The sequence below is a fragment of the Pygocentrus nattereri genome, chromosome 16 (assembly GCF_015220715.1).
Source record: "Pygocentrus nattereri isolate fPygNat1 chromosome 16, fPygNat1.pri, whole genome shotgun sequence".
NCBI lineage: Eukaryota > Metazoa > Chordata > Actinopteri > Characiformes > Serrasalmidae > Pygocentrus > Pygocentrus nattereri.
Window position 1 is genome coordinate 332,281 of NC_051226.1, and position 24,857 is coordinate 357,137.

General features: G+C 43.3%; 1 protein-coding gene across 1 annotated transcript in view; it reads right to left on the minus strand.

Moving 5' to 3' along the window:
- Window positions 1-12,340: 12,340 nt before the first annotated feature.
- LOC108413790 (solute carrier family 10 member 6-like) overlaps window positions 12,341-24,857 on the minus strand; it is a 20,489-nt gene continuing 7,972 nt past the window's right edge. The window contains exons 3-4 of the mRNA XM_037546073.1: window positions 24,361-24,523; window positions 12,341-12,530 (exon numbers count right to left, since the gene is read on the minus strand). Coding sequence (XP_037401970.1) covers window positions 12,341-12,530; window positions 24,361-24,523 — 353 coding nt within the window. The remainder of the gene's footprint in view (window positions 12,531-24,360; window positions 24,524-24,857) is intronic.

A 24,857-nucleotide genomic window follows, 5' to 3' on the forward strand; every position in this document is an offset into this window, starting at 1 on the left:
TGAGTGTCTAGAAAGGCGCTTTTAAATTAAATTTATTATTATTATTAAATGGAGGAAATTCAACACCATTGTTTCCCTCCCCAGGAGTGAAACAAAGATCACTCCAAGAGCTAGGCGTGTAATAGTCGGCAAGGTAACAAAGGACCCCAGGGTAACTGCTAAGCCACTGAAGGCCTGTCTCACACTGGCTAATGTTAATGTTCATGAGCCCACCATCAGGAGAACACTGAACAACTATGGTGTGCATGGCAGGGTTGCCAGGAGAAGCCACCTCTTTCCAAAATGAACATTGCTGCTCGTCTGCACTTTGCTAAAGATCACGTGGACAAGCCAGAAGGCTATTGGAAGAATGTTTTGTGGACGAATGAGACCAAAACAGAACTTAAATGAAGAGCATTATGTTTGAAGAACGGAAAACGCTGCATTCCCGCATAAGAACCTTATCCCATCTGTGAAACATGGTGGTGGTAGTATCACGGTTTGGGCCTGTTTTGCTGCGTCTGGGCCAGGACAGCTTGCCATCATTGATGGAACAATGAATCCTGAATTATATCAGAGAATTCTAAAGGAAAACGTCAGGACATCTGTCCATGAACTGAAGCTCAGGAGAAGGTGGGTCATGCAGCAAGACAAAAACCCTAAGCCCACAAGTCGTTTTACCAAAGACCCTAACCCTAACCCTAACCCTAACCCTAAAGGAGAATAAAGTTAATGTTCTGGAATGGCCAAGTCAAAGTCCTGACCTTAATCCCATCGAAATATTGTGGAAGGACCTGAAGCAGCAGTTAATGTGAGGAAACCGACCAACATCCCAGAGTTGAAGCTGTTCTGTACGGAGGAATGGGATGAAATTCCTCAAAGCCGGTGTGCAGGACTGACCAACAGTTACCGGAAACGTTTAGCTGCAGTTATTGCTGCACAGGAGGGTAAGATACTGAAAGCAAAGGTTCACAGACTTCTGCCACTCACAGATCTGTAATACTGGATAATTTTCCTCAATAAACAAATGACCAGTGTAATGTTTTTGTGTCACTTGTTTAACTGGGTTCTCTTTATCTACTTTTAGGACTTGTGTGAAAGTCTGATGTTCTAGGTCAAATTTATGCAGAACTATAGAAAATTCTAAAGAGTTCACAAACTTTCAAGCACCACTGTATGTACACCCACTGGCCACTGAGAGAATTTAAGCTTCTATCTTCTGACCTGAGGATGGTCAGCTCCCTCCATTGTTTGTCCTATCTGCTGATCTGAGGTGGTCAACTCCCTGCATTGTTGGTATGGCCCTGGTATGGCCCTTTGATAGCCAAGTTGATTTAAAGCTGAATTTCTAACAACACTTTATTAGGTACACCTGTTCAGTTGCTTGTTAACTCAAATAGCTGATCAGCCAATCACACGGCCGCAGCTCACTGCATTTAGGCCTGTAGAGGTGGTCAAGACGACTTGCTGAAGTGCAGGCCGAGCATCAGAACGGGGAAGAAAGGGGATTTAAGGGGCTTTGAACGTGGCGTGGTTGTTGGTGCCAGACGGGCTGGTCTGAGTATTTCAGAAACTGCTGATCTGCTGGGATTTTCACGCACAACCATCTCTAGGGTTCACAGAGAACGGTCCGAAAAAGAGGAAATATCCAGTGAGCGGTCAGTTGTGTGGACGAAAATGCCTTGTTGATGTGAGAGGTCAGAGGAGAATGGGCAGACTGGTTCCAGATGATAGAAAGGCAGCAGGAACTCAAATAACCAACCAGAATCTCTGAGGAACGTTTCCAACACCTTGTTGAAAGTCTGCCACGAAGAATTAAGACAGTTCTGAAGGCAAAACAGGGTCCAACCTTTTACTTTCCTGCTGCTTTGGTTAACTATTTGTCTGATATAAAGAAATAAACATCATGTTTTCTAGGGCAGTCGTGGGCTGGAGGTTAGAGAACCAGCCCTGTGACGGGAAGGTCGCTGGTTCGATCCCCGGAGCCAACAGCACATGACTGAAGTGTCCTTGAGTAAGACACCTGCCCCCCAAGTGCTCCACGGGCACTGTGGATAGGACTGCCCACTGCTCTGGGCAAGTGTGCTCACTGCCCCCTAATGTGTGTGTTTTCACTAGTGTGTATGTGGTGTTTCTTTTCACAGACGGGTGAAATGAGGAGGTGCAATTTCCCCGTTGTGGGACTAATAAGGGTCACTTGATTAATTTTAAGAGTGCTTCTTTGACAGTTGTGGGAGTGAAGTGAGGAGAACAGACTCAGATTCAAATGTTCGAACATTTGTTTTTCGGTCTGACTCTAGATGTGATCTAGCAGAGTGTACTGATCAGCGACTCTCCAACAGCCAATGAAAACTGAGAGTGAGAAAGAAGAAAACACCGCAAATAAACAGAGACAATGGTGGAAAGTCCCTCCTGTGTGTAGCAAAGCTTTTTAATAAACAGCGTTTAAGGCATGAACAGAACTGAGTGCATGACTTTAAACTCTAAAAACTCCAACACGGATCACCTCTTTACCTCCACGACCTCATTCAGACGTGTTTACCTGATACTATGACCAAATTCCTAGAGGATACACTTTGATCTACGTTAGACAGTGTAGCTCCATTAAAAAGTAAGATAGTACAGCAGAAAAAACTCACCCCTTGGTGTAACGATCACACTTGAGCTTTAAAACAGACGGCCAGACAACTAGAGCGAAAATGGTGTCTGACTAAACTAGAAGTGTTCCAGTCCGCCTGGAAGGAGAACCTTATAGACTATAGAAGAGCTCTGACTGCAGCTCAGCCTGTCTCTCCTCTCTCATAGACAACAATAAGAACAGTCCCAGACTACTATTTAGCACAATTTCTAAACTAACAGAGAATAAAACAGTCACTGAACCCCAGATGCCATCAGCCTATAGCAGCAATGATTTTATGAATTTCTTTAGTGATTAAAATCGAAAAAATTAGACAGAAAATTCTGAACACACAGTTAAACTCCACAAACCTGCTGGCTTCTAATTCCAGTCTAGACCCTGAGAATATTAGAGTCACTGCAGATAGGCTGGAATCGTTTACATTACTCCAAGAAAATGAACTAGTCAAAATAGTTTCTTCTGCAAAACCATCGACCTGTATTCTGGACCCGATCCCTACAGGTCTACTCAAGGAAATCTTACCAGAAATAACTAAGCCTGTTCTGTCAATAATAAACTCCTCTCTTAACCTCGGATATATCCCAAAAATTTTTAAACTTGCAGTAATTAGACCGCTGATTAAGAAAGCTAACCTCGATCCCTGTGAACTATCAAATTATAGACCTATCTCAAATCTCCCCTTTATATCGAAGATCCTGGAAAAAGTGGTAACCAAACAATTAAGCTCTTATTTGCATAGGAATAATCTACATGAAAAATTTCAGTCTGGTTTTAGGCCACATCATAGTACAGAAACAGCACAAGTAAAAATTATAAATGATCTTCTATTATTCACAGACCAAGGAAATGTGTCTTTGTTAGTCCTTCTTGACCTTAGTGCAGCATTCGACACAATAGACCACGCTATCCTACTAGATAGACTAGAAAACCTTGTAGGGGTAACAGGAACAGCTCCTTCATGGTTCAGGTCCTACCTCACCGATCGATATCAGTTTGTTAATGTAAAGGGTGAATCATCTGTTCTTACAAAAGTAATGTATGGTGTTCCTCAAGGCTCTGTTTTAGGACCTATATTATTTACAATATATATGCTACAATTAGGCACCATTATCAGTAAACACGGCATAAATTTCCACTGTTATGCCGATGACACCCATCGGCCACGGATGATAAAATTAAACTTGGCAAGATTGAGGACTGTATAAAAGACATAAAAGACTGGATGTCAAGAAATTTTCTGCTACTTAACTCAGATAAAACAGAGCTCCTGCTTCTTGGTTCAAAATTAGCCAGAAACAAACTGTCTAACTTAACACTTAACAATCTCTCAGCTGCATCAAGCTTATCTGTTAAAAGTCTTGGTGTCGTGATAGACGCTGATCTGTCCTTCGACACACATGTAACTAATATCACTAGAACAGCCGTCCTGCAACTCCACAATATCGCTACATTAAGAAATGCATGATCTCTACAGGATGCAGAAAAGCTAGTTCATCCATTCATTACTTCAAGGCTGGATCACTGTAATGTCCTGCTGTCTGGACGTCCCAGCAAAAGCCTCAACAAGCTTCAGCTGGTCCAGAACGCTGCAGCCAGAGTCTCACAGGAAAGTTTGACCATATTAGCCCAGTTTTATCAGCCCTGCACTGGTTACCAGTTAAATTTCACATTGATTATAAAATTCTATTACTGACCTATAAAGCTCTAAACGGACTCGCCCCTCAGTACCTGAGTGAGCTCCTCTCCCACTATGAACCATCACGCCTACTTAGATCACAAGCTGCTGCTCACTACTGGTACCTAGAACTAATAAAGCTCCATCAGGGGGTGGAGCTTCTCATACAAAGCCCCCCAGCTCTGAATAATCTTCCTATTAATGTTCGGGACTCAGACTCAGCCTCAGTCTTTAAGTCTAGGCTAAAGACTCACTTGTACAGTGGAGCATTTGGTGATTAGTCTCCCTGTCAGATCTGGACCTGCTGGAGTCTCTGCTGCTCTGTTATACTGTAATCTGTGGTCAGCCACTCTTTACAGAACTGACTCTGTGTTTTCTTCTTTTCTCTGCCAAGCTGATCAGCTGCCCATCCTGTGCATCTGATGCTGTTGCCTCTTCTGCCTTGATTGGTGCCGCTGCTCACCAGCCTTCTGGACCGGTTTGACCACCACTGAGCTTCTTGCTGTACAGCACTGTGCAGTCCTCACCCTCAGATCTTTCTTTTCCCACTTTACTATAAAACTTCATACTAATAATGTTTGCTATCCGGTGTGGACCTTAGACGGATTGGTTCCCCTTCTGAGTCTTGGTTCTTCTCAAGATTTCTTCCTCTTTTTGGAGAGTTTTTCCTTGCCACCATCGCCGCTGGTGACGCTCATGGGGGCTCGGACCCGGATTTTCTTTCTTCTTTTCTCTTCTCTCTGTAATACTGATTGTTTTGTAAAGCTGCTTTGTGACAACACCTGTTGTAAAAAGCGCGATATAAATACATTTTGCTTGCTTGCTTGCTACCTGCTGCTCCTTTACTGTATCAGCACAAATGTCGGGGGGAAACAGCAGCAGCTGCTCAACATCTGTTACTCAGAAATAATTACCCAGCCATCGCTGTAATCATTAGCAATCAACCTGGGATCAGACGCTCAGACAGGGGAACAAAGCAGAAAGGCAACTTTCCTGTTAACCCAGATAATCTCATCAGCATTAAGCCATCCTCATCAGCCCTCTCCCCCCTAACTGCCTCGAGATCCTGAGACCTGCGCGTGCGCACACACACACACATACACACACTCATGCACGCACACACACACACACATTATACATATACACACACACACACCCTCTCCATAGATCACCACCTTATCGTGGTGGAGAGGTTTGTGTGCTTGAATGATCCTAGGAGCTATGTTGTCTGGAGCAAAAGCTCCTGGTAGGGTCTCCCATGGCAAACTGGTCCTAGGTGACAGGCCAGACAAAGTGTGATCCATAATCACCCATATGAAAAGACGAAAACAGGACTTGTGTACCCTGCCCAGATCAGGGTTACCGGGGCCCCACCCTGGAGCCAGGCCTGGGGGAGGGGCTCGCCAGCGAACGTCTGGTGGCCGGGCATTCACTCATGGTGCCCGGCCGGGCCCAGTCCGAAGGAGCTACATGAGTCCCCCATCCCATCGGTGGTAGTAGGGGTTCAGTGCATTGTGGATCGGGCAGTGTCCGAAGGCATGGGCCTTGGCGTTCTGATCCTTGGTTGCTGAAACTGGCTTTTGGAACGTTACCTCACGGGCAGGGAAGGAGCCTGAGTTGGTGCGCGAGGTTGAGAGATACCGGCTAGATACAGTCGAGCTCACCTCAACACACAGCTTGGGCTCTGGGTCCAATCTCGTTGAGAGGGGCTGGACTTTTTTCTCTTCTGGAGTTTCCCATGGTGAGAGGCGGCGGGCAGGTGTGGGCTTTCTCATAGTCCCTTGACTCGGTGCCTGTATGTTGGGGTTTTCCCCAGTGGACGAGAGGGTATCTTCCCTACACCTTCGGGTTGGGGAACGGGTCCTGACTGTTGTCTGTGCTTATGCACCGAACAGCAGTTCAGAGTACCCAGCCTCCCTATTGTCCTTGGGAGGGCTGCTTGAAAGTGCTCCTCCTGGAGACTCGATTGTCCTACTGGGGGACTTCAATGCTCACGTGGGCAACGACAGTAAGACCTGGAGGGGTGTGATTGGGAGGAATGGCCTCTCTGATCTGAACCCGAGTGGTGTTCAGTTTTGGACTTCTGTGCAAACCACAGTTTGTCCATAACGAACAACATGTTTGAACACAAGGATGTCCATAAGTGCACATGGCACCAGGACACCCTAGGCCGCAGTTCAACGATTGACTTTGTAGTCGTGCCATCGGACTTGGGGTCATGTGTTTTGGACACGCGGGTAAAGAGATGAGCTGAGCTGTCATCTGATCTCCAACTGGTGGTGAGTTGGATCAGGTGGTGGGGGAAGATGCCGGTCAGACCAGGCAAACCCAAACGTATAGTGAGGGTTTGCTGGGAACGTCTGGCAGAAGAACCTGTCAGATTGATCTTCAACTCACACCTCCATCAGAACTTTGACCAGATATCGGGGGAGGTGAGGGACATTGACTCAGAATGGGCCATGTTCCGCTCCTCCATTGTTGAAGCGGCTGACTGTAGCTGTGGTCGCAAGGTAGTTGGTGCCTGTCAGGGCGGTAATCCTTGAACCCGGTGGTGGACACCCCAGGTAAGAGATGCCGTCAAGCTGAAGAAGGAGTCCTACCAGGCATGGTTGGCTGTGGTCGCAAGGTAGTTGGTGCCTGTCAGGGCGGTAATCCTTGAACCCGGTGGTGGACACCCCAGGTAAGAGATGCCGTCAAGCTGAAGAAGGAGTCCTACCAGGCATGGTTGGCCTGTAGGACACCAGAGGAAGCTGGCAGGTATCGACAGGCCGAGCGATCTGCGGCTTCAGTCGTTGCCAAGGCAAAAACCCGGGTGTGGGAAGAGTTCGGTGAGACCTTGCAAAGTGACTTTAAGTCGGCTCCGAAAAGATTCTGGCAAACCGTCAGGCGACTCAGAAGGGGAAAGCAGTGTGCCACTAGCACTGTATATAGTTGAGATGGTGTGCTGCTGACTTCGACTGAAGACTTGATTGGGTAGTGGAAGGAATACTTTGAGGACCTTCTCAATCCCACCGACACATTCTCCAGTGAGGAGGCAGAGTCTGGGGACTCCAGGGGGCTCCTGGGGGCTCCAGGGGTGGATGAGATCCGTCCCGAGTTCCTCAAGGCTCTGGATGTTGTGGGGCTGTCTCGGCTGACACGCCTTTTCAACATTGCGTGGACATCGGGGGCGGTGCCACTGGATTGGCAGACTGGGGTGGTGGTGCCTCTTTTTAAAAAAGGGGACCGGAGGGTGTGTTCCAACTACAGGGGAATCACACTCCTCAGCCTCCCTGGCAAGGTCTATGCAGGGGTACTGGAGAAGAGAGTCTGGCTTATAGTCGAACTTCGGATCCAGGAGGAACAGTGCGGGTTCCACCCTGGTCGTGGAACACTGGACCAACTCTTCACCCTCTCCAGGATTCTGGAGGGTTCATGGGAGTTTGCCCAACCAGTCCACATGTGCTTTGTGGATCTGGAGAAGGCATTCGACTGTGTTACCCGGGGTATTCTGTGGGAGGTGCTTCGGGAGTACGGCGTACATGGCTCTTTGCTACGAGCCATTCAGGCCCTGTACAAACAAAGCTGGAGTTTGGTTCGCATGGCCGGCAGTAAGTCAGACTCATTCCCAGTGAGAGTTGGACTCCGTCAGGGCTGCCCTTTGTCACCGATTCTATTCATATTTTTTATGGATAGAATTTCTAGGCGCAGTCAAGGGATGGAGGGTGTCCGGTTTGGTGACCTCAGGGTCACATCGCTGCTGTTTGCAGATGATGTGGTCCTATTGGGGACATCCGGCCGTGAACTTCAGCTTTCGCTGGATCGGTTTGCAGCCGAGTGTGAAGCGGCTGGGATGAGAATCAGTACCTCTAAATCCGAGACCATGGTTCTCAGGCGGAAAAGGGTGGAGAGCCCTCTCTGGGTCGGGGATAGGCTCTTGCCTCAAGTGGAGGAGTTCAAGTATCTCAGGGTCTTGTTCACGAGTGATGGTACAAGGGAGCGGGAGATTGACAGGCGGATTGGTGCTGGGTCAGCAGTGATGCGGGCTCTTTACCGGTCTGTTGTGGTAAAGAAAGAGCTGAGCCATAAGGCAAGGCTCTCGATTTACCGGTCGATCTACGTTCCCACCCTCACCTATGGTCATGAGCTTTTGGCATGAGATCACGAATACAAGCGGCCGAAATGAGTTTCCTCCGCAGGGTGTCTGGACTCTCCCTTAGAGATAGGGTGAGAAGTTCAGTCAACCGGGAAGGACTTGGAGTAGAGCCGCTGCTTCTTCACGTCGAGAGGAGCCAGCTGAGGTGGTTCGGGCATCTGGTTAGGATGCCTCCTGGACGCCTCCCTCAGGAGGTGTCACAGGCAAGTCCACCTGGGAGGAGACCCCGGGGAAGACCCAGGACACGCTGATGTGACTATATCGCCCAGCTGGCCTGGGAGCGCCTCGGAATCCCCCTTGGAGAGCTGGTGGAAGTGGCTGGGAAAGGGAGGTCTGGGCTTCATTGCTTAGGATGCTGCCCCCGCGACCTGAAACCCAGAGAAGCGGAAGATAATGGATGGATGGATGGATGGGTTTGCAGCCGAGTGTGAAGCGGCCGGGATGAGGATCAGTACCTCCAAATCCGAGGCCATGGTTCTCACGCGGGAAAGGGTGGAGAGCCCTCTCTGGGTCGGGGATGAGCTCTTGCCTCAAGTGGAGGAGTTTAAGTATCTCAGGGTCTTGTTCATGAGTGATGGTACAAGGGAGCGGGAGATTGACAGGCGGATTGGTGCTGGGTCAGCAGTGATGCTGGCTCTTTACCGGTCTGTTGTGGTAAAGAAAGAGCTGAGCCATAAGGCAAGGCTCTCGATTTACCGGTCGATCTACGTTCCCACCCTCACCTATGGTCATGAGCTTTGGGTAATGACCGGAAGAATAAGATCGCGAATACAAGCGGCCGAAATGAGTTTCCTCTGCAGGGTGTCTGGACTCTCCCTTAGAGATAGGGTGAGAAGTTCGGTCATCCGGGAGGGACTCGGAGTAGAGCCGCTGCTTCTTCACGTCGAGAGGAGCCAGCTGAGGTGGTTCAGGCATCTTGTTAGGATGCCTCCTGGACGCCTCCCTTGGGAAGTGTCACAGGCAAGTCCACCCGGGAGGAGACCCCAGGGAAGACCCAGGACACGCTGGTGTGACTATATCGCCCAACTGGCCTGGGAGCACCTCGGAATCCCTCCCTGGGAGCTAGTGGTAGTGGCTGGGGAAAGGGAGGTCTGGGCCTCATTGCTCAGGATGCTGCCCCCGCGACCCGAACCCCAGAGAAGCGGAAGATGATGGATGGATGGACACACACACACACACACACACACAAACATTATACACACACACACACATTTTTGTGAAATAACAGTACACCAGGACACCCCTTTCTGAGGGCGCTAGAAACAAAATAAACCTATTTTTAAGTGTCATATAGCTCCTATATCATATTCACCTGTTGACATTTTCTTTGTGTGCTTACATTAAAAATTGCATATTTTTGTACATTTCTAGGACATAAAAGACACTCATATAAGTCTGATACTACCAACATAATAAGGACATGGTAAATGTGGGGACTTTGTTACACACCTGGTCTACTGCAAACCAAGGCCACAACAATGATCCACCCCTTCATTCACAGTTTAAATCAAACTACAGGTATTTCTTAAAATAAAAACGATCACTTTAGTTTCTTTACCCCAATAGTTTAATTATCTAAAAAACAGTGGTTTGTTCCAAATGTTCCTGTGGCGTTTACTTACAGTAACCAGTCACATAAGCTCAAAACAAAAACTGGAAGTCTTTGAGCACAAAGGTAACTTGTACTTGTTTCACACCTGTTTCTGTCTCTGAGCTCATCACTAAGTCTAATGCTTCCCCCTGTTCATCCTGCCCCCACCCCTCTACTCAAGACCTGTTCATCGTGCCCCCACCCCTCTACTCTCTTCTGGTTCTGTTCCTACTGCCCTTAAAACTGCTGCAGTTACTCCGATACTTAAGAAGCCTGAATCGGACCCGACTTCTCTTTCTAATTACAGACCCATCGCACACCTTCCATTTTTAGCTAAAGTAATGGAAAGAGTGGTTGCTTCCCAACTCCAGACGTTTCTGAGTGATAGTGCCCTCTATGAGCCATTCCAGTCTGGTTTCCGTACTCACCACAGCACTGAGACCGATCTTCTGCCAGTCGTTAATGATCTTCTCCGGTCTGCTGATAGTGGTTCTCTCAGTATTCTCCTTCTCCTCGACTTAAGTGCAGCTTTTGATACTGTTAATCATGATGTTCTCACAGACACAGCCCTACAGTGGTTCAGGTCATATCTTACAGACAGACACCAGTTTATTACATTAGGCCCACAGAAATCCTCCTCCTCTCCTGTTAGATGTGGTGTCCCACACGGCTCAGTTCTTGGACCCCTACTTTTCCTAATTTACATTTCACCCCTTGGGCAGATCATTCGTAGCCATGGCCTAAACTTCTTGTTCTGCTGATGATATTCAGTTATATCTCAGTACACACCGCCTCAGATTCCCCTCCCAGTACACTAATTCACTGTATTCTGATTTAAAGCTCTGGATGCACAATAACTTTCTCATGAAGAGAAAAAACTGAAGTCTTACTGGTTGGCCCTAAACCTCTACTATCAAAGTCATCCAATATTTCAGTTAGTATTGATGAGCTGCTCGTTAAGCCTGCACCTGTCGTTTGAAATCTTGGTGTTTTACTCGACTCATCACTCAATTTTGATCTGCACATCAAAGTCTCACCAAGACTGCATTCTTCCATTTACGTGACATTGCTTGTCTCCGACCGTTCCTGTCTGATAAAGATGCAGAAACTCTGGTTCAGGCCTTCATTATGTCCCGCATTGACTACTGTAACTCCCTCTTTGTTGGTCTCCCTGTCCATCCAAAAGCTACAGGACAGTCAGAGCTCTGCAGCTGGAGTTCTCACCCACACTCAGCGTTCAGCTCATATCACCCCCGTTCTCTCTCAGCTACGCCGGCTGCCGGTTCCGTCCCGAATAAAGTTTAAAATCTTACTTCTCACTTTCAAAGCTTTGCATAACCTGCTCCCCCCTCCCTCAGAGAACTGCTGACCTCTTACACTCCCTCTCGCTCTCTCAGGTCTTCTAGCAATAACTTACTTGCTGTTCCAGCACCAGACTCTCCACCTTGGGAGGGAGGTCCTTTAGTGCCACGGTCCCCAAATCTGAAAGACTGTGAAAATAAAGTGGATATTACAGACGGTTGATAAGCTATAATAGCTGACAAATTGCTAAATTAAATGAATAATAATGAAATAATAATAAAACAATATAATAATAACTATCATCATTCACAGCATATATTAATATAATATATCACAAATATTGTAGTTGTTGTAATTATTATTATTATTAGGACTATTATTTATTATTATTTAATAGGAGTATGAGTGCTGGTTTTATTAGTATTATTATTACCAGTGCTCTTATGAGCGATATTATTAGTATTACAATTGAGATTGAGTGACTCTTATTAGTCCCACAACGGGGAAATTTCACCTCCACATTTAACCCATCCGTGCAGTGAAACACCACATACACACTAGTGAACACTAGGGGGCAGTGAGCACACTTGCCCGGAGTGGTGGGCAGCCCAATCCACAGCGCCCGGGGAGCAGTAGGGGGTTAGGTGTCTTGCTAAAGGACACCTCAGTCACATCCTGACGGCTCTGGGGATCAAACTGGTGACCTTCTAGGCCGGCTCCCTGACCTCCAGCCATTTAGAGGCGTATAACTGCTGTTATTTCACCAAAACATCACAAGTTTAACACAAACACCGTATAACTCCACTGAGATGCAGTTGCTAAGCAACGACTTTGACAGCTGTAGGAGACGCTCAAGCCATTTGAACATTTTTACTTCTTACTTTGCCACAAACAGAAAACGACCCTGTTAAGATTGCAGTTAAGCTTATTAGCATTATTAGAAGTGGAATTATGAGTCCTTGTGTTATTGTTAGATTTATTATTAGTAGAAAGATTATTAGTGATTTAATGGGTTCTAGATTAGAGTGAGTGAGTGCTGTGGATTTGGATGCAGTACACACCAATGACCAGCAGGAGGGCACTGAGAAGCTGGAAGCAGAAGTACAGGATAGGCAAAGTGACCATGTCAGACGACCTGAGGAACTGAAGCAGTAACACCGCGCACAGCGGCATGTTCTGGAAACCCGTCTCCACGGCGATGGATCTGCACCTGCAAACACAACAAAAAATTTATTATTAAAAATTAAGTATTTCAGGTAGAATTCTATAAAGAGCTGATACGTCACAGATAAATGTTTCTGAATGTTTAAAATTTTAGAAAATTAGAGAAATTAAAGAATTAATCTCAGCGTTACTGAGCTCTGCTAAAGCCTGAGTAGACTGATAAATCAATGTGATCAGTTATTAATCTCAGCGTTACTGAGCTCTGCTAAAGCCTGAGTAGACTGATAAATCAATGCGATCGGTTATTAATCTCAGTGTTACTGAGCTCTGCTAAAGCTCTGAGTAGACTGATAAATCAATGTGATCGGTTATCAATCTCAGTGTTACTGAGCTCTGCTAAAGTCTGAGTAGACTGATAAATCAATGTGATCGGTTATTAATCTCAGCGTTACTGAGCTCTGCTAAAGCCTGAGTAGACTGATAAATCAATGTGATCAGTTATTAATCTCAGCGTTACTGAGCTCTGCTAAAGCCTGAGTAGACTGATAAATCAATGTGATCAGTTATTAATCTCAGCGTTACTGAGCTCTGCTAAAGCCTGAGTAGACTGATAAATCAATGCGATCGGTTATTAATCTCAGTGTTACTGAGCTCTGCTAAAGCTCTGAGTAGACTGATAAATCAATGCGATCGGTTATTAATCTCAGCGTTACTGAGCTCTGCTAAAGCCTGAGTAGACTGATAAATCAATGTGATCAGTTATTAATCTCAGCATTACTGAGCTCTGCTAAAGCCTGAGTAGACTGATAAATCAATGCGATCGGTTATTAATCTCAGTGTTACTGAGCTCTGCTAAAGCTCTGAGTAGACTGATAAATCAATGCGATCGGTTATTAATCTCAGCTTTACTGAGCTCTGCTAAAGCCTGAGTAGACTGATAAATCAATGCGATCGGTTATTAATCTCAGTGTTACTGAGCTCTGCTAAAGCCTGAGTAGACTGATAAATCAATGTGATCGGTTATTAATCTCAGCGTTACTGAGCTCTGCTAAAGCCTGAGTAGACTGATAAATCAATGTGATCAGTTATTAATCTCAGCATTACTGAGCTCTGCTAAAGCCTGAGTAGACTGATAAATCAATGTGATCAGTTATTAATCTCAGCGTTACTGAGCTCTGCTAAAGCCTGAGTAGACTGATAAATCAATATGATCGGTTATTAATCTCAGCGTTACTGAGCTCTGCTAAAGTCTGAGTAGACTGATAAATCAATGTGATCGGTTATTAATCTCAGCGTTACTGAGCTCTGCTAAAGCCTGAGTAGACTGATAAATCAATGTGATCAGTTATTAATCTCAGTGTTACTGAGCTCTGCTAAAGCCTGAGTAGACTGATAAATCAATGTGATCGGTTATTAATCTCAGCGTTACTGAGCTCTGCTAAAGCCTGAGTAGACTGATAAATCAATGTGATCGGTTATTAATCTCAGAGTTACTGAGCTCTGCTAAAGCCTGAGTAGACTGATAAATCAATGTGATCGGTTATTAATCTCAGCATTACTGAGCTCTGCTAAAGCCTGAGTAGACTGATAAATCAATGTGATGGTTATTAATCTCAGTGATACTGAGTTCTGCTAAAGTCTGAGTAGACTGATAAATCAATGTGATCGGTTATTAATCTCAGGGTTACTGAGCTCTGCTAAAGCCTGAGTAGACTGATAAATCAATGTGATCGGTTATTAATCTCAGGGTTACTGAGCTCTGCTAAAGCCTGAGTAGACTGATAAATCAATGTGATCGGTTATTAATCTCAGTGTTACTGAGCTCTGCTAAAGCCTGAGTAGACTGATAAATCAATGTGATCGGTTATTAATCTCAGGGTTACTGAGCTCTGCTAAAGCCTGAGTAGACTGATAAATCAATGTGATCGGTTATTAATCTCAGGGTTACTGAGCTCTGCTAAAGCCTGAGTAGACTGATAAATCAATGTGATCGGTTATTAATCTCAGCGTTACTGAGCTCTGCTAAAGCCTGAGTAGACTGATAAATCAATGTGATCGGTTATTAATCTCAGCGTTACTGAGCTCTGCTAAAGTCTGAGTAGACTGATAAATCAATGTGATCGGTTATTAATCTCAGCGTTACTGAGCTCTGCTAAAGTCTGAGTAGACTGATAAATCAATGTGATCGGTTATTAATCTCAGTGTTACTGAGCTCTGCTAAAGCCTGAGTAGACTGATAAATCAATGTGATCGGTTATTAATCTCAGCATTACTGAGCTCTGCTAAAGCCTGAGTAGACTGATAAATCAATGTGATGGTTATTAATCTCAGTGATACTGAGTTCTGCTAAAGTCTGAGTAGACTGATAAATCAATGTGATCGGTTATTAATCTCAGGGTTACTGAGCTCTGCTAAAGCCTGAGTAGACTGATAAATCAATGTGATCGGTTATTAATCTCAGTGTTACTGAGCTCTGCTAAAGCCTGAGTAGACTGATAAATCAATGTGATCGGTTATTAATCTCAGTGTTACTGAGCTCTGCTAAAGCCTGAGTAGACTGATAAATCAATGTGATCGGTTATTAATCTCAGTGTTACTGAGCTCTGCTAAAGCTCTGAGTAGACTGATAAATCAATGTGATCGGTTATCAATCTCAGTGTTACTGAGCTCTGCTAAAGTCTGAGTAGACTGATAAATCAATGTGATCGGTTATTAATCTCAGCGTTACTGAGCTCTGCTAAAGCCTGAGTAGACTGATAAATCAATGTGATCAGTTATTAATCTCAGCGTTACTGAGCTCTGCTAAAGCCTGAGTAGACTGATAAATCAATGTGATCAGTTATTAATCTCAGCGTTACTGAGCTCTGCTAAAGCCTGAGTAGACTGATAAATCAATGCGATCGGTTATTAATCTCAGTGTTACTGAGCTCTGCTAAAGCTCTGAGTAGACTGATAAATCAATGCGATCGGTTATTAATCTCAGCGTTACTGAGCTCTGCTAAAGCCTGAGTAGACTGATAAATCAATGTGATCAGTTATTAATCTCAGCATTACTGAGCTCTGCTAAAGCCTGAGTAGACTGATAAATCAATGCGATCGGTTATTAATCTCAGTGTTACTGAGCTCTGCTAAAGCTCTGAGTAGACTGATAAATCAATGCGATCGGTTATTAATCTCAGCTTTACTGAGCTCTGCTAAAGCCTGAGTAGACTGATAAATCAATGCGATCGGTTATTAATCTCAGTGTTACTGAGCTCTGCTAAAGCCTGAGTAGACTGATAAATCAATGTGATCGGTTATTAATCTCAGCGTTACTGAGCTCTGCTAAAGCCTGAGTAGACTGATAAATCAATGTGATCAGTTATTAATCTCAGCATTACTGAGCTCTGCTAAAGCCTGAGTAGACTGATAAATCAATGTGATCAGTTATTAATCTCAGCGTTACTGAGCTCTGCTAAAGCCTGAGTAGACTGATAAATCAATATGATCGGTTATTAATCTCAGCGTTACTGAGCTCTGCTAAAGTCTGAGTAGACTGATAAATCAATGTGATCGGTTATTAATCTCAGCGTTACTGAGCTCTGCTAAAGCCTGAGTAGACTGATAAATCAATGTGATCAGTTATTAATCTCAGTGTTACTGAGCTCTGCTAAAGCCTGAGTAGACTGATAAATCAATGTGATCGGTTATTAATCTCAGCGTTACTGAGCTCTGCTAAAGCCTGAGTAGACTGATAAATCAATGTGATCGGTTATTAATCTCAGAGTTACTGAGCTCTGCTAAAGCCTGAGTAGACTGATAAATCAATGTGATCGGTTATTAATCTCAGCATTACTGAGCTCTGCTAAAGCCTGAGTAGACTGATAAATCAATGTGATGGTTATTAATCTCAGTGATACTGAGTTCTGCTAAAGTCTGAGTAGACTGATAAATCAATGTGATCGGTTATTAATCTCAGGGTTACTGAGCTCTGCTAAAGCCTGAGTAGACTGATAAATCAATGTGATCGGTTATTAATCTCAGGGTTACTGAGCTCTGCTAAAGCCTGAGTAGACTGATAAATCAATGTGATCGGTTATTAATCTCAGTGTTACTGAGCTCTGCTAAAGCCTGAGTAGACTGATAAATCAATGTGATCGGTTATTAATCTCAGGGTTACTGAGCTCTGCTAAAGCCTGAGTAGACTGATAAATCAATGTGATCGGTTATTAATCTCAGGGTTACTGAGCTCTGCTAAAGCCTGAGTAGACTGATAAATCAATGTGATCGGTTATTAATCTCAGCGTTACTGAGCTCTGCTAAAGCCTGAGTAGACTGATAAATCAATGTGATCGGTTATTAATCTCAGCGTTACTGAGCTCTGCTAAAGTCTGAGTAGACTGATAAATCAATGTGATCGGTTATTAATCTCAGCGTTACTGAGCTCTGCTAAAGTCTGAGTAGACTGATAAATCAATGTGATCGGTTATTAATCTCAGTGTTACTGAGCTCTGCTAAAGCCTGAGTAGACTGATAAATCAATGTGATCGGTTATTAATCTCAGCATTACTGAGCTCTGCTAAAGCCTGAGTAGACTGATAAATCAATGTGATGGTTATTAATCTCAGTGATACTGAGTTCTGCTAAAGTCTGAGTAGACTGATAAATCAATGTGATCGGTTATTAATCTCAGGGTTACTGAGCTCTGCTAAAGCCTGAGTAGACTGATAAATCAATGTGATCGGTTATTAATCTCAGTGTTACTGAGCTCTGCTAAAGCCTGAGTAGACTGATAAATCAATGTGATCGGTTATTAATCTCAGTGTTACTGAGCTCTGCTAAAGCCTGAGTAGACTGATAAATCAATGTGATCGGTTATTAATCTCAGTGTTACTGAGCTCTGCTAAAGCTCTGAGTAGACTGATAAATCAATGTGATCGGTTATCAATCTCAGTGTTACTGAGCTCTGCTAAAGTCTGAGTAGACTGATAAATCAATGTGATCGGTTATTAATCTCAGCGTTACTGAGCTCTGCTAAAGCCTGAGTAGACTGATAAATCAATGTGATCAGTTATTAATCTCAGCGTTACTGAGCTCTGCTAAAGCCTGAGTAGACTGATAAATCAATGTGATCAGTTATTAATCTCAGCGTTACTGAGCTCTGCTAAAGCCTGAGTAGACTGATAAATCAATGCGATCGGTTATTAATCTCAGTGTTACTGAGCTCTGCTAAAGCTCTGAGTAGACTGATAAATCAATGCGATCGGTTATTAATCTCAGCGTTACTGAGCTCTGCTAAAGCCTGAGTAGACTGATAAATCAATGTGATCAGTTATTAATCTCAGCATTACTGAGCTCTGCTAAAGCCTGAGTAGACTGATAAATCAATGCGATCGGTTATTAATCTCAGTGTTACTGAGCTCTGCTAAAGCTCTGAGTAGACTGATAAATCAATGCGATCGGTTATTAATCTCAGCTTTACTGAGCTCTGCTAAAGCCTGAGTAGACTGATAAATCAATGCGATCGGTTATTAATCTCAGTGTTACTGAGCTCTGCTAAAGCCTGAGTAGACTGATAAATCAATGTGATCGGTTATTAATCTCAGCGTTACTGAGCTCTGCTAAAGCCTGAGTAGACTGATAAATCAATGTGATCAGTTATTAATCTCAGCATTACTGAGCTCTGCTAAAGCCTGAGTAGACTGATAAATCAATGTGATCAGTTATTAATCTCAGCGTTACTGAGCTCTGCTAAAGCCTGAGTAGACTGATAAATCAATATGATCGGTTATTAATCTCAGCGTTACTGAGCTCTGCTAAAGTCTGAGTAGACTGATAAATCAATGTGATCGGTTATTAATCTCAGCGTTACTGAGCTCTGCTAAAGCCTGAGTAGACTGATAAATCAATGTGATCAGTTATTAATCTCAGTGTTACTGAGCTCTGCTAAAGCCTGAGTAGACTGATAAATCAATGTGATCGGTTATTAATCTCAGCGTTACTGAGCTCTGCTAAAGCCTGAGTAGACTGATAAATCAATGTGATCGGTTATTAATCTCAGAGTTACTGAGCTCTGCTAAAGCCTGAGTAGACTGATAAATCAATGTGATCGGTTATTAATCTCAGCATTACTGAGCTCTGCTAAAGCCTGAGTAGACTGATAAATCAATGTGATGGTTATTAATCTCAGTGATACTGAGTTCTGCTAAAGTCTGAGTAGACTGATAAATCAATGTGATCGGTTATTAATCTCAGGGTTACTGAGCTCTGCTAAAGCCTGAGTAGACTGATAAATCAATGTGATCGGTTATTAATCTCAGTGTTACTGAGCTCTGCTAAAGCCTGAGTAGACTGATAAATCAATGTGATCGGTTATTAATCTCAGTGTTACTGAGCTCTGCTAAAGCCTGAGTAGACTGATAAATCAATGTGATCGGTTATTAATCTCAGGGTTACTGAGCTCTGCTAAAGCCTGAGTAGACTGATAAATCAATGTGATCGGTTATTAATCTCAGTGTTACTGAGCTCTGCTAAAGCCTGAGTAGACTGATAAATCAATGTGATCGGTTATTAATCTCAGCGTTACTGAGCTCTGCTAAAGCCTGAGTAGACTGATAAATCAATGTGATCGGTTATTAATCTCAGCGTTACTGAGCTCTGCTAAAGTCTGAGTAGACTGATAAATCAATGTGATCGGTTATTAATCTCAGCGTTACTGAGCTCTGCTAAAGTCTGAGTAGACTGATAAATCAATGTGATCGGTTATTAATCTCAGTGTTACTGAGCTCTGCTAAAGCCTGAGTAGACTGATAAATCAATGTGATCGGTTATTAATCTCAGCATTACTGAGCTCTGCTAAAGCCTGAGTAGACTGATAAATCAATGTGATGGTTATTAATCTCAGTGATACTGAGTTCTGCTAAAGTCTGAGTAGACTGATAAATCAATGTGATCGGTTATTAATCTCAGGGTTACTGAGCTCTGCTAAAGCCTGAGTAGACTGATAAATCAATGTGATCGGTTATTAATCTCAGTGTTACTGAGCTCTGCTAAAGCCTGAGTAGACTGATAAATCAATGTGATCGGTTATTAATCTCAGTGTTACTGAGCTCTGCTAAAGCCTGAGTAGACTGATAAATCAATGTGATCGGTTATTAATCTCAGGGTTACTGAGCTCTGCTAAAGCCTGAGTAGACTGATAAATCAATGTGATCGGTTATTAATCTCAGTGTTACTGAGCTCTGCTAAAGCCTGAGTAGACTGATAAATCAATGTGATCGGTTATTAATCTCAGCGTTACTGAGCTCTGCTAAAGCCTGAGTAGACTGATAAATCAATGTGATCGGTTATTAATCTCAGCGTTACTGAGCTCTGCTAAAGTCTGAGTAGACTGATAAATCAATGTGATCGGTTATTAATCTCAGCGTTACTGAGCTCTGCTAAAGTCTGAGTAGACTGATAAATCAATGTGATCGGTTATTAATCTCAGTGTTACTGAGCTCTGCTAAAGCCTGAGTAGACTGATAAATCAATGTGATCAGTTATTAATCTCAGTGTTACTCAGCTCTGCTAAAGCCTGAGTAGACTGATAAATCAATGTGATCGGTTATTAATCTCAGTGTTACTGAGCTCTGCTAAAGCCTGAGTAGACTGATAAATCAATGTGATCGGTTATTAATCTCAGCGTTACTGAGCTCTGCTAAAGCCTGAGTAGACTGATAAATCAATGTGATCGGTTATTAATCTCAGGGTTACTGAGCTCTGCTAAAGTCTGAGTAGACTGATAAATCAATGTGATAATTTATTAATCTCAGTGTTACTGAGCTCTGCTAAAGCCTGAGTAGACTGATAAATCAATGTGATCGGTTATTAATCTCAGGGTTACTGAGCTCTGCTAAAGCCTGAGTAGACTGATAAATCAATGTGATCGGTTATTAATCTCAGTGTTACTGAGCTCTGCTAAAGCCTGAGTAGACTGATAAATCAATGTGATCAGTTATTAATCTCAGTGTTACTCAGCTCTGCTAAAGCCTGAGTAGACTGATAAATCAATGTGATCAGTTATTAATCTCAGTGTTACTCAGCTCTGCTAAAGCCTGAGTAGACTGATAAATCAATGTGATCGGTTATTAATCTCAGTGTTACTGAGCTCTGCTAAAGCCTGAGTAGACTGATAAATCAATGTGATCGGTTATTAATCTCAGCGTTACTGAGCTCTGCTAAAGCCTGAGTAGACTGATAAATCAATGTGATCGGTTATTAATCTCAGAGTTACTGAGCTCTGCTAAAGCCTGAGTAGACTGATAAATCAATGTGATCGGTTATTAATCTCAGCATTACTGAGCTCTGCTAAAGCCTGAGTAGACTGATAAATCAATGTGATGGTTATTAATCTCAGTGATACTGAGTTCTGCTAAAGTCTGAGTAGACTGATAAATCAATGTGATCGGTTATTAATCTCAGGGTTACTGAGCTCTGCTAAAGCCTGAGTAGACTGATAAATCAATGTGATCGGTTATTAATCTCAGTGTTACTGAGCTCTGCTAAAGTCTGAGTAGACTGATAAATCAATGTGATCGGTTATTAATCTCAGGGTTACTGAGCTCTGCTAAAGCCTGAGTAGACTGATAAATCAATGTGATCGGTTATTAATCTCAGTGTTACTGAGCTCTGCTAAAGCCTGAGTAGACTGATAAATCAATGTGATCGGTTATTAATCTCAGTGTTACTGAGCTCTGCTAAAGCCTGAGTAGACTGATAAATCAATGTGATCGGTTATTAATCTCAGGGTTACTGAGCTCTGCTAAAGCCTGAGTAGACTGATAAATCAATGTGATCGGTTATTAATCTCAGTGTTACTGAGCTCTGCTAAAGCCTGAGTAGACTGATAAATCAATGTGATCGGTTATTAATCTCAGCGTTACTGAGCTCTGCTAAAGCCTGAGTAGACTGATAAATCAATGTGATCGGTTATTAATCTCAGCGTTACTGAGCTCTGCTAAAGTCTGAGTAGACTGATAAATCAATGTGATCGGTTATTAATCTCAGCGTTACTGAGCTCTGCTAAAGTCTGAGTAGACTGATAAATCAATGTGATCGGTTATTAATCTCAGTGTTACTGAGCTCTGCTAAAGCCTGAGTAGACTGATAAATCAATGTGATCAGTTATTAATCTCAGTGTTACTCAGCTCTGCTAAAGCCTGAGTAGACTGATAAATCAATGTGATCGGTTATTAATCTCAGTGTTACTGAGCTCTGCTAAAGCCTGAGTAGACTGATAAATCAATGTGATCGGTTATTAATCTCAGCGTTACTGAGCTCTGCTAAAGCCTGAGTAGACTGATAAATCAATGTGATCGGTTATTAATCTCAGTGTTACTGAGCTCTGCTAAAGCCTGAGTAGACTGATAAATCAATGTGATCGGTTATTAATCTCAGGGTTACTGAGCTCTGCTAAAGTCTGAGTAGACTGATAAATCAATGTGATAATTTATTAATCTCAGTGTTACTGAGCTCTGCTAAAGCCTGAGTAGACTGATAAATCAATGTGATCGGTTATTAATCTCAGGGTTACTGAGCTCTGCTAAAGCCTGAGTAGACTGATAAATCAATGTGATCGGTTATTAATCTCAGTGTTACTGAGCTCTGCTAAAGCCTGAGTAGACTGATAAATCAATGTGATCAGTTATTAATCTCAGTGTTACTCAGCTCTGCTAAAGCCTGAGTAGACTGATAAATCAATGTGATCAGTTATTAATCTCAGTGTTACTCAGCTCTGCTAAAGCCTGAGTAGACTGATAAATCAATGTGATCGGTTATTAATCTCAGTGTTACTGAGCTCTGCTAAAGCCTGAGTAGACTGATAAATCAATGTGATCGGTTATTAATCTCAGCGTTACTGAGCTCTGCTAAAGCCTGAGTAGACTGATAAATCAATGTGATCGGTTATTAATCTCAGTGTTACTGAGCTCTGCTAAAGCCTGAGTAGACTGATAAATCAATGTGATCGGTTATTAATCTCAGCGTTACTGAGCTCTGCTAAAGCCTGAGTAGACTGATAAATCAATGTGATCGGTTATTAATCTCAGGGTTACTGAGCTCTGCTAAAGTCTGAGTAGACTGATAAATCAATGTGATAATTTATTAATCTCAGTGTTACTGAGCTCTGCTAAAGCCTGAGTAGACTGATAAATCAATGTGATCGGTTATTAATCTCAGGGTTACTGAGCTCTGCTAAAGCCTGAGTAGACTGATAAATCAATGTGATCAGTTATTAATCTCAGTGTTACTGAGCTCTGCTAAAGTCTGAGTAGACTGATAAATCAATGTGATCGGTTATTAATCTCAGTGTTACTGAGCTCTGCTAAAGTCTGAGTAGACTGATAAATCAATGTGATCGGTTATTAATCTCAGGGTTACTGAGCTCTGCTAAAGCCTGACCACTGATGAAAGAATGTTTAACACAAGCTATTTATCAGCAGATGATCTACAGTCTCTACATGAACTCCAGCACAGTGGACCTACAACAGTGGGGTTTCTAATAAAGTGGCCACTGAGTAGAAACACAATATGGGTGTTTCCCATATTTAATTAATTAATCTGATTAATTGATTAATTCTGTATGTAATTTGTCCTGGACTTCCTGACTAACAGGCCGCAGGACGCACTACTGTCTTGTAAACCTTCCCTTTCACTCTTGCTGCTATTCTTCTGTCACACATCAGCCCTGACACCCGTCTCCACCCACTCCATCCTGCCTACACCCTCTTCTTCACCTCTTTTTTGCACTGTCCATTGCTCTGGATGGTTGACCCAAGATATTTGAAGTCATCCACCTTTACGACCTCTACTCCTTGCATCTTCACCTTTCCACCTGCCTCCCTCTCATTCACGCACATGTATTCCGTCTTGTCTCTACTGACCTTCATTCCTCTCCTCTCCAGTGCAAACCTCCACCTCTCCAGATTCTCCTCCACCTGCTCTCTACTCTCACCACAGATTACAATGTCATCTGCAAACATCATGGTCCATGGAGCCTCCTGCCTGACCTCATCTGTCAACCTGTCCATCACCATTGCAAACAAGAAGGGGATCAAAGCTGATCCCTGAACATCATGATATGAATGAAATATGCTATGTAATATATTTCAAACTGTGGAGCAACAGACCGTCTGTAATTCTTACACCTACAGAGTGGACAGGGAGGGATTTCTAATAAAGTGGCCAGTTAGTGGAAGCACAAGGTGGGTGTTTCTGATAAAGTGGCCAATTAGTGGAAGCACAAGGTGGGTGTTTCTGATAAAGTGGCCAGTTAGTGGAAGCCCAAGGTGGGTGTTTCTAATAAAGTGGCCAGTTAGTGGAAGCACAAGGTGGGTGTTTCTGATAAAGTGGCCAGTTAGTGGAAGCACAAGGTGGGTGTTTCTGATAAAGTGGCCAGTTAGTGGAAGCACAAGGTGGGTGTTTCTGATAAAGTGGCCAGTTAGTGGAAGCACAAGGTGGGTGTTTCTGATAAAGTGGCCAGTTAGTGGAAGCACAAGGTGGGTGTTTCTGATAAAGTGGCCAGATATTGGAAGCACAAGGTGGGTGTTTCTAATAAAGTGGCCAGATAGTGGAAGCACAAGGTGGGTGTTTCTAATAAAGTGGCCAGATAGTGGAAGCACAAGGTGGGTGTTTCTAATAAAGTGGCCAGATAGTGGATATAACGGTGGATATACAAATAGTCAAGTGGGATATTCAAACATTTGTGTATGAATGTAAATCATTACTTGCTTGCAGACGAATTCATTTACATTGGAAATCAGACAGTCCACCTGCAGCAGCACAGGGGCTTCAGGCTCTGGTGGAGTTTTTACATCAGCAAAAATGTACATAGAGTCAGTGGATTGTACAGCCATTACTGTTTGGACAGCTCAGAAATAAACACACAGAAAGCGAGTGAACAGTCTTTTACTCTCAAATGTAATTTTGTCACCCTCAAAATGATTTCTGCTACTTTTGGCCACTTGTAGTTGACCAGCACTCCGAACAGCACAGGAACAATCAGCGTGATGGACGTGATTCCTGTGAAGAGATGAGGACGTTGTCAAAAACACGCTGGCTCTGCCAGTGCAGTGAGATCGTTACACGTTATTCACTTTGAATACGTGTCTAGACATAAATATCCTTTAATAATAATAATAATCATATACTTACAACAATCTCATAATGAAAAATACCAGATACATGCTCTTCACTTACAGGACAGTTCCACTGGTGTCTCAAAATTCCCTCATAACTCAGTGTATGAGGTGTAAACAGAGGTTCAGAGGGTTTGGTGTTTAATGGTCCAGACGTCTTTACAGAGGTGGTGATGGGAACCAGGCGTCGCCATGACTACAACACAGATATAGACACT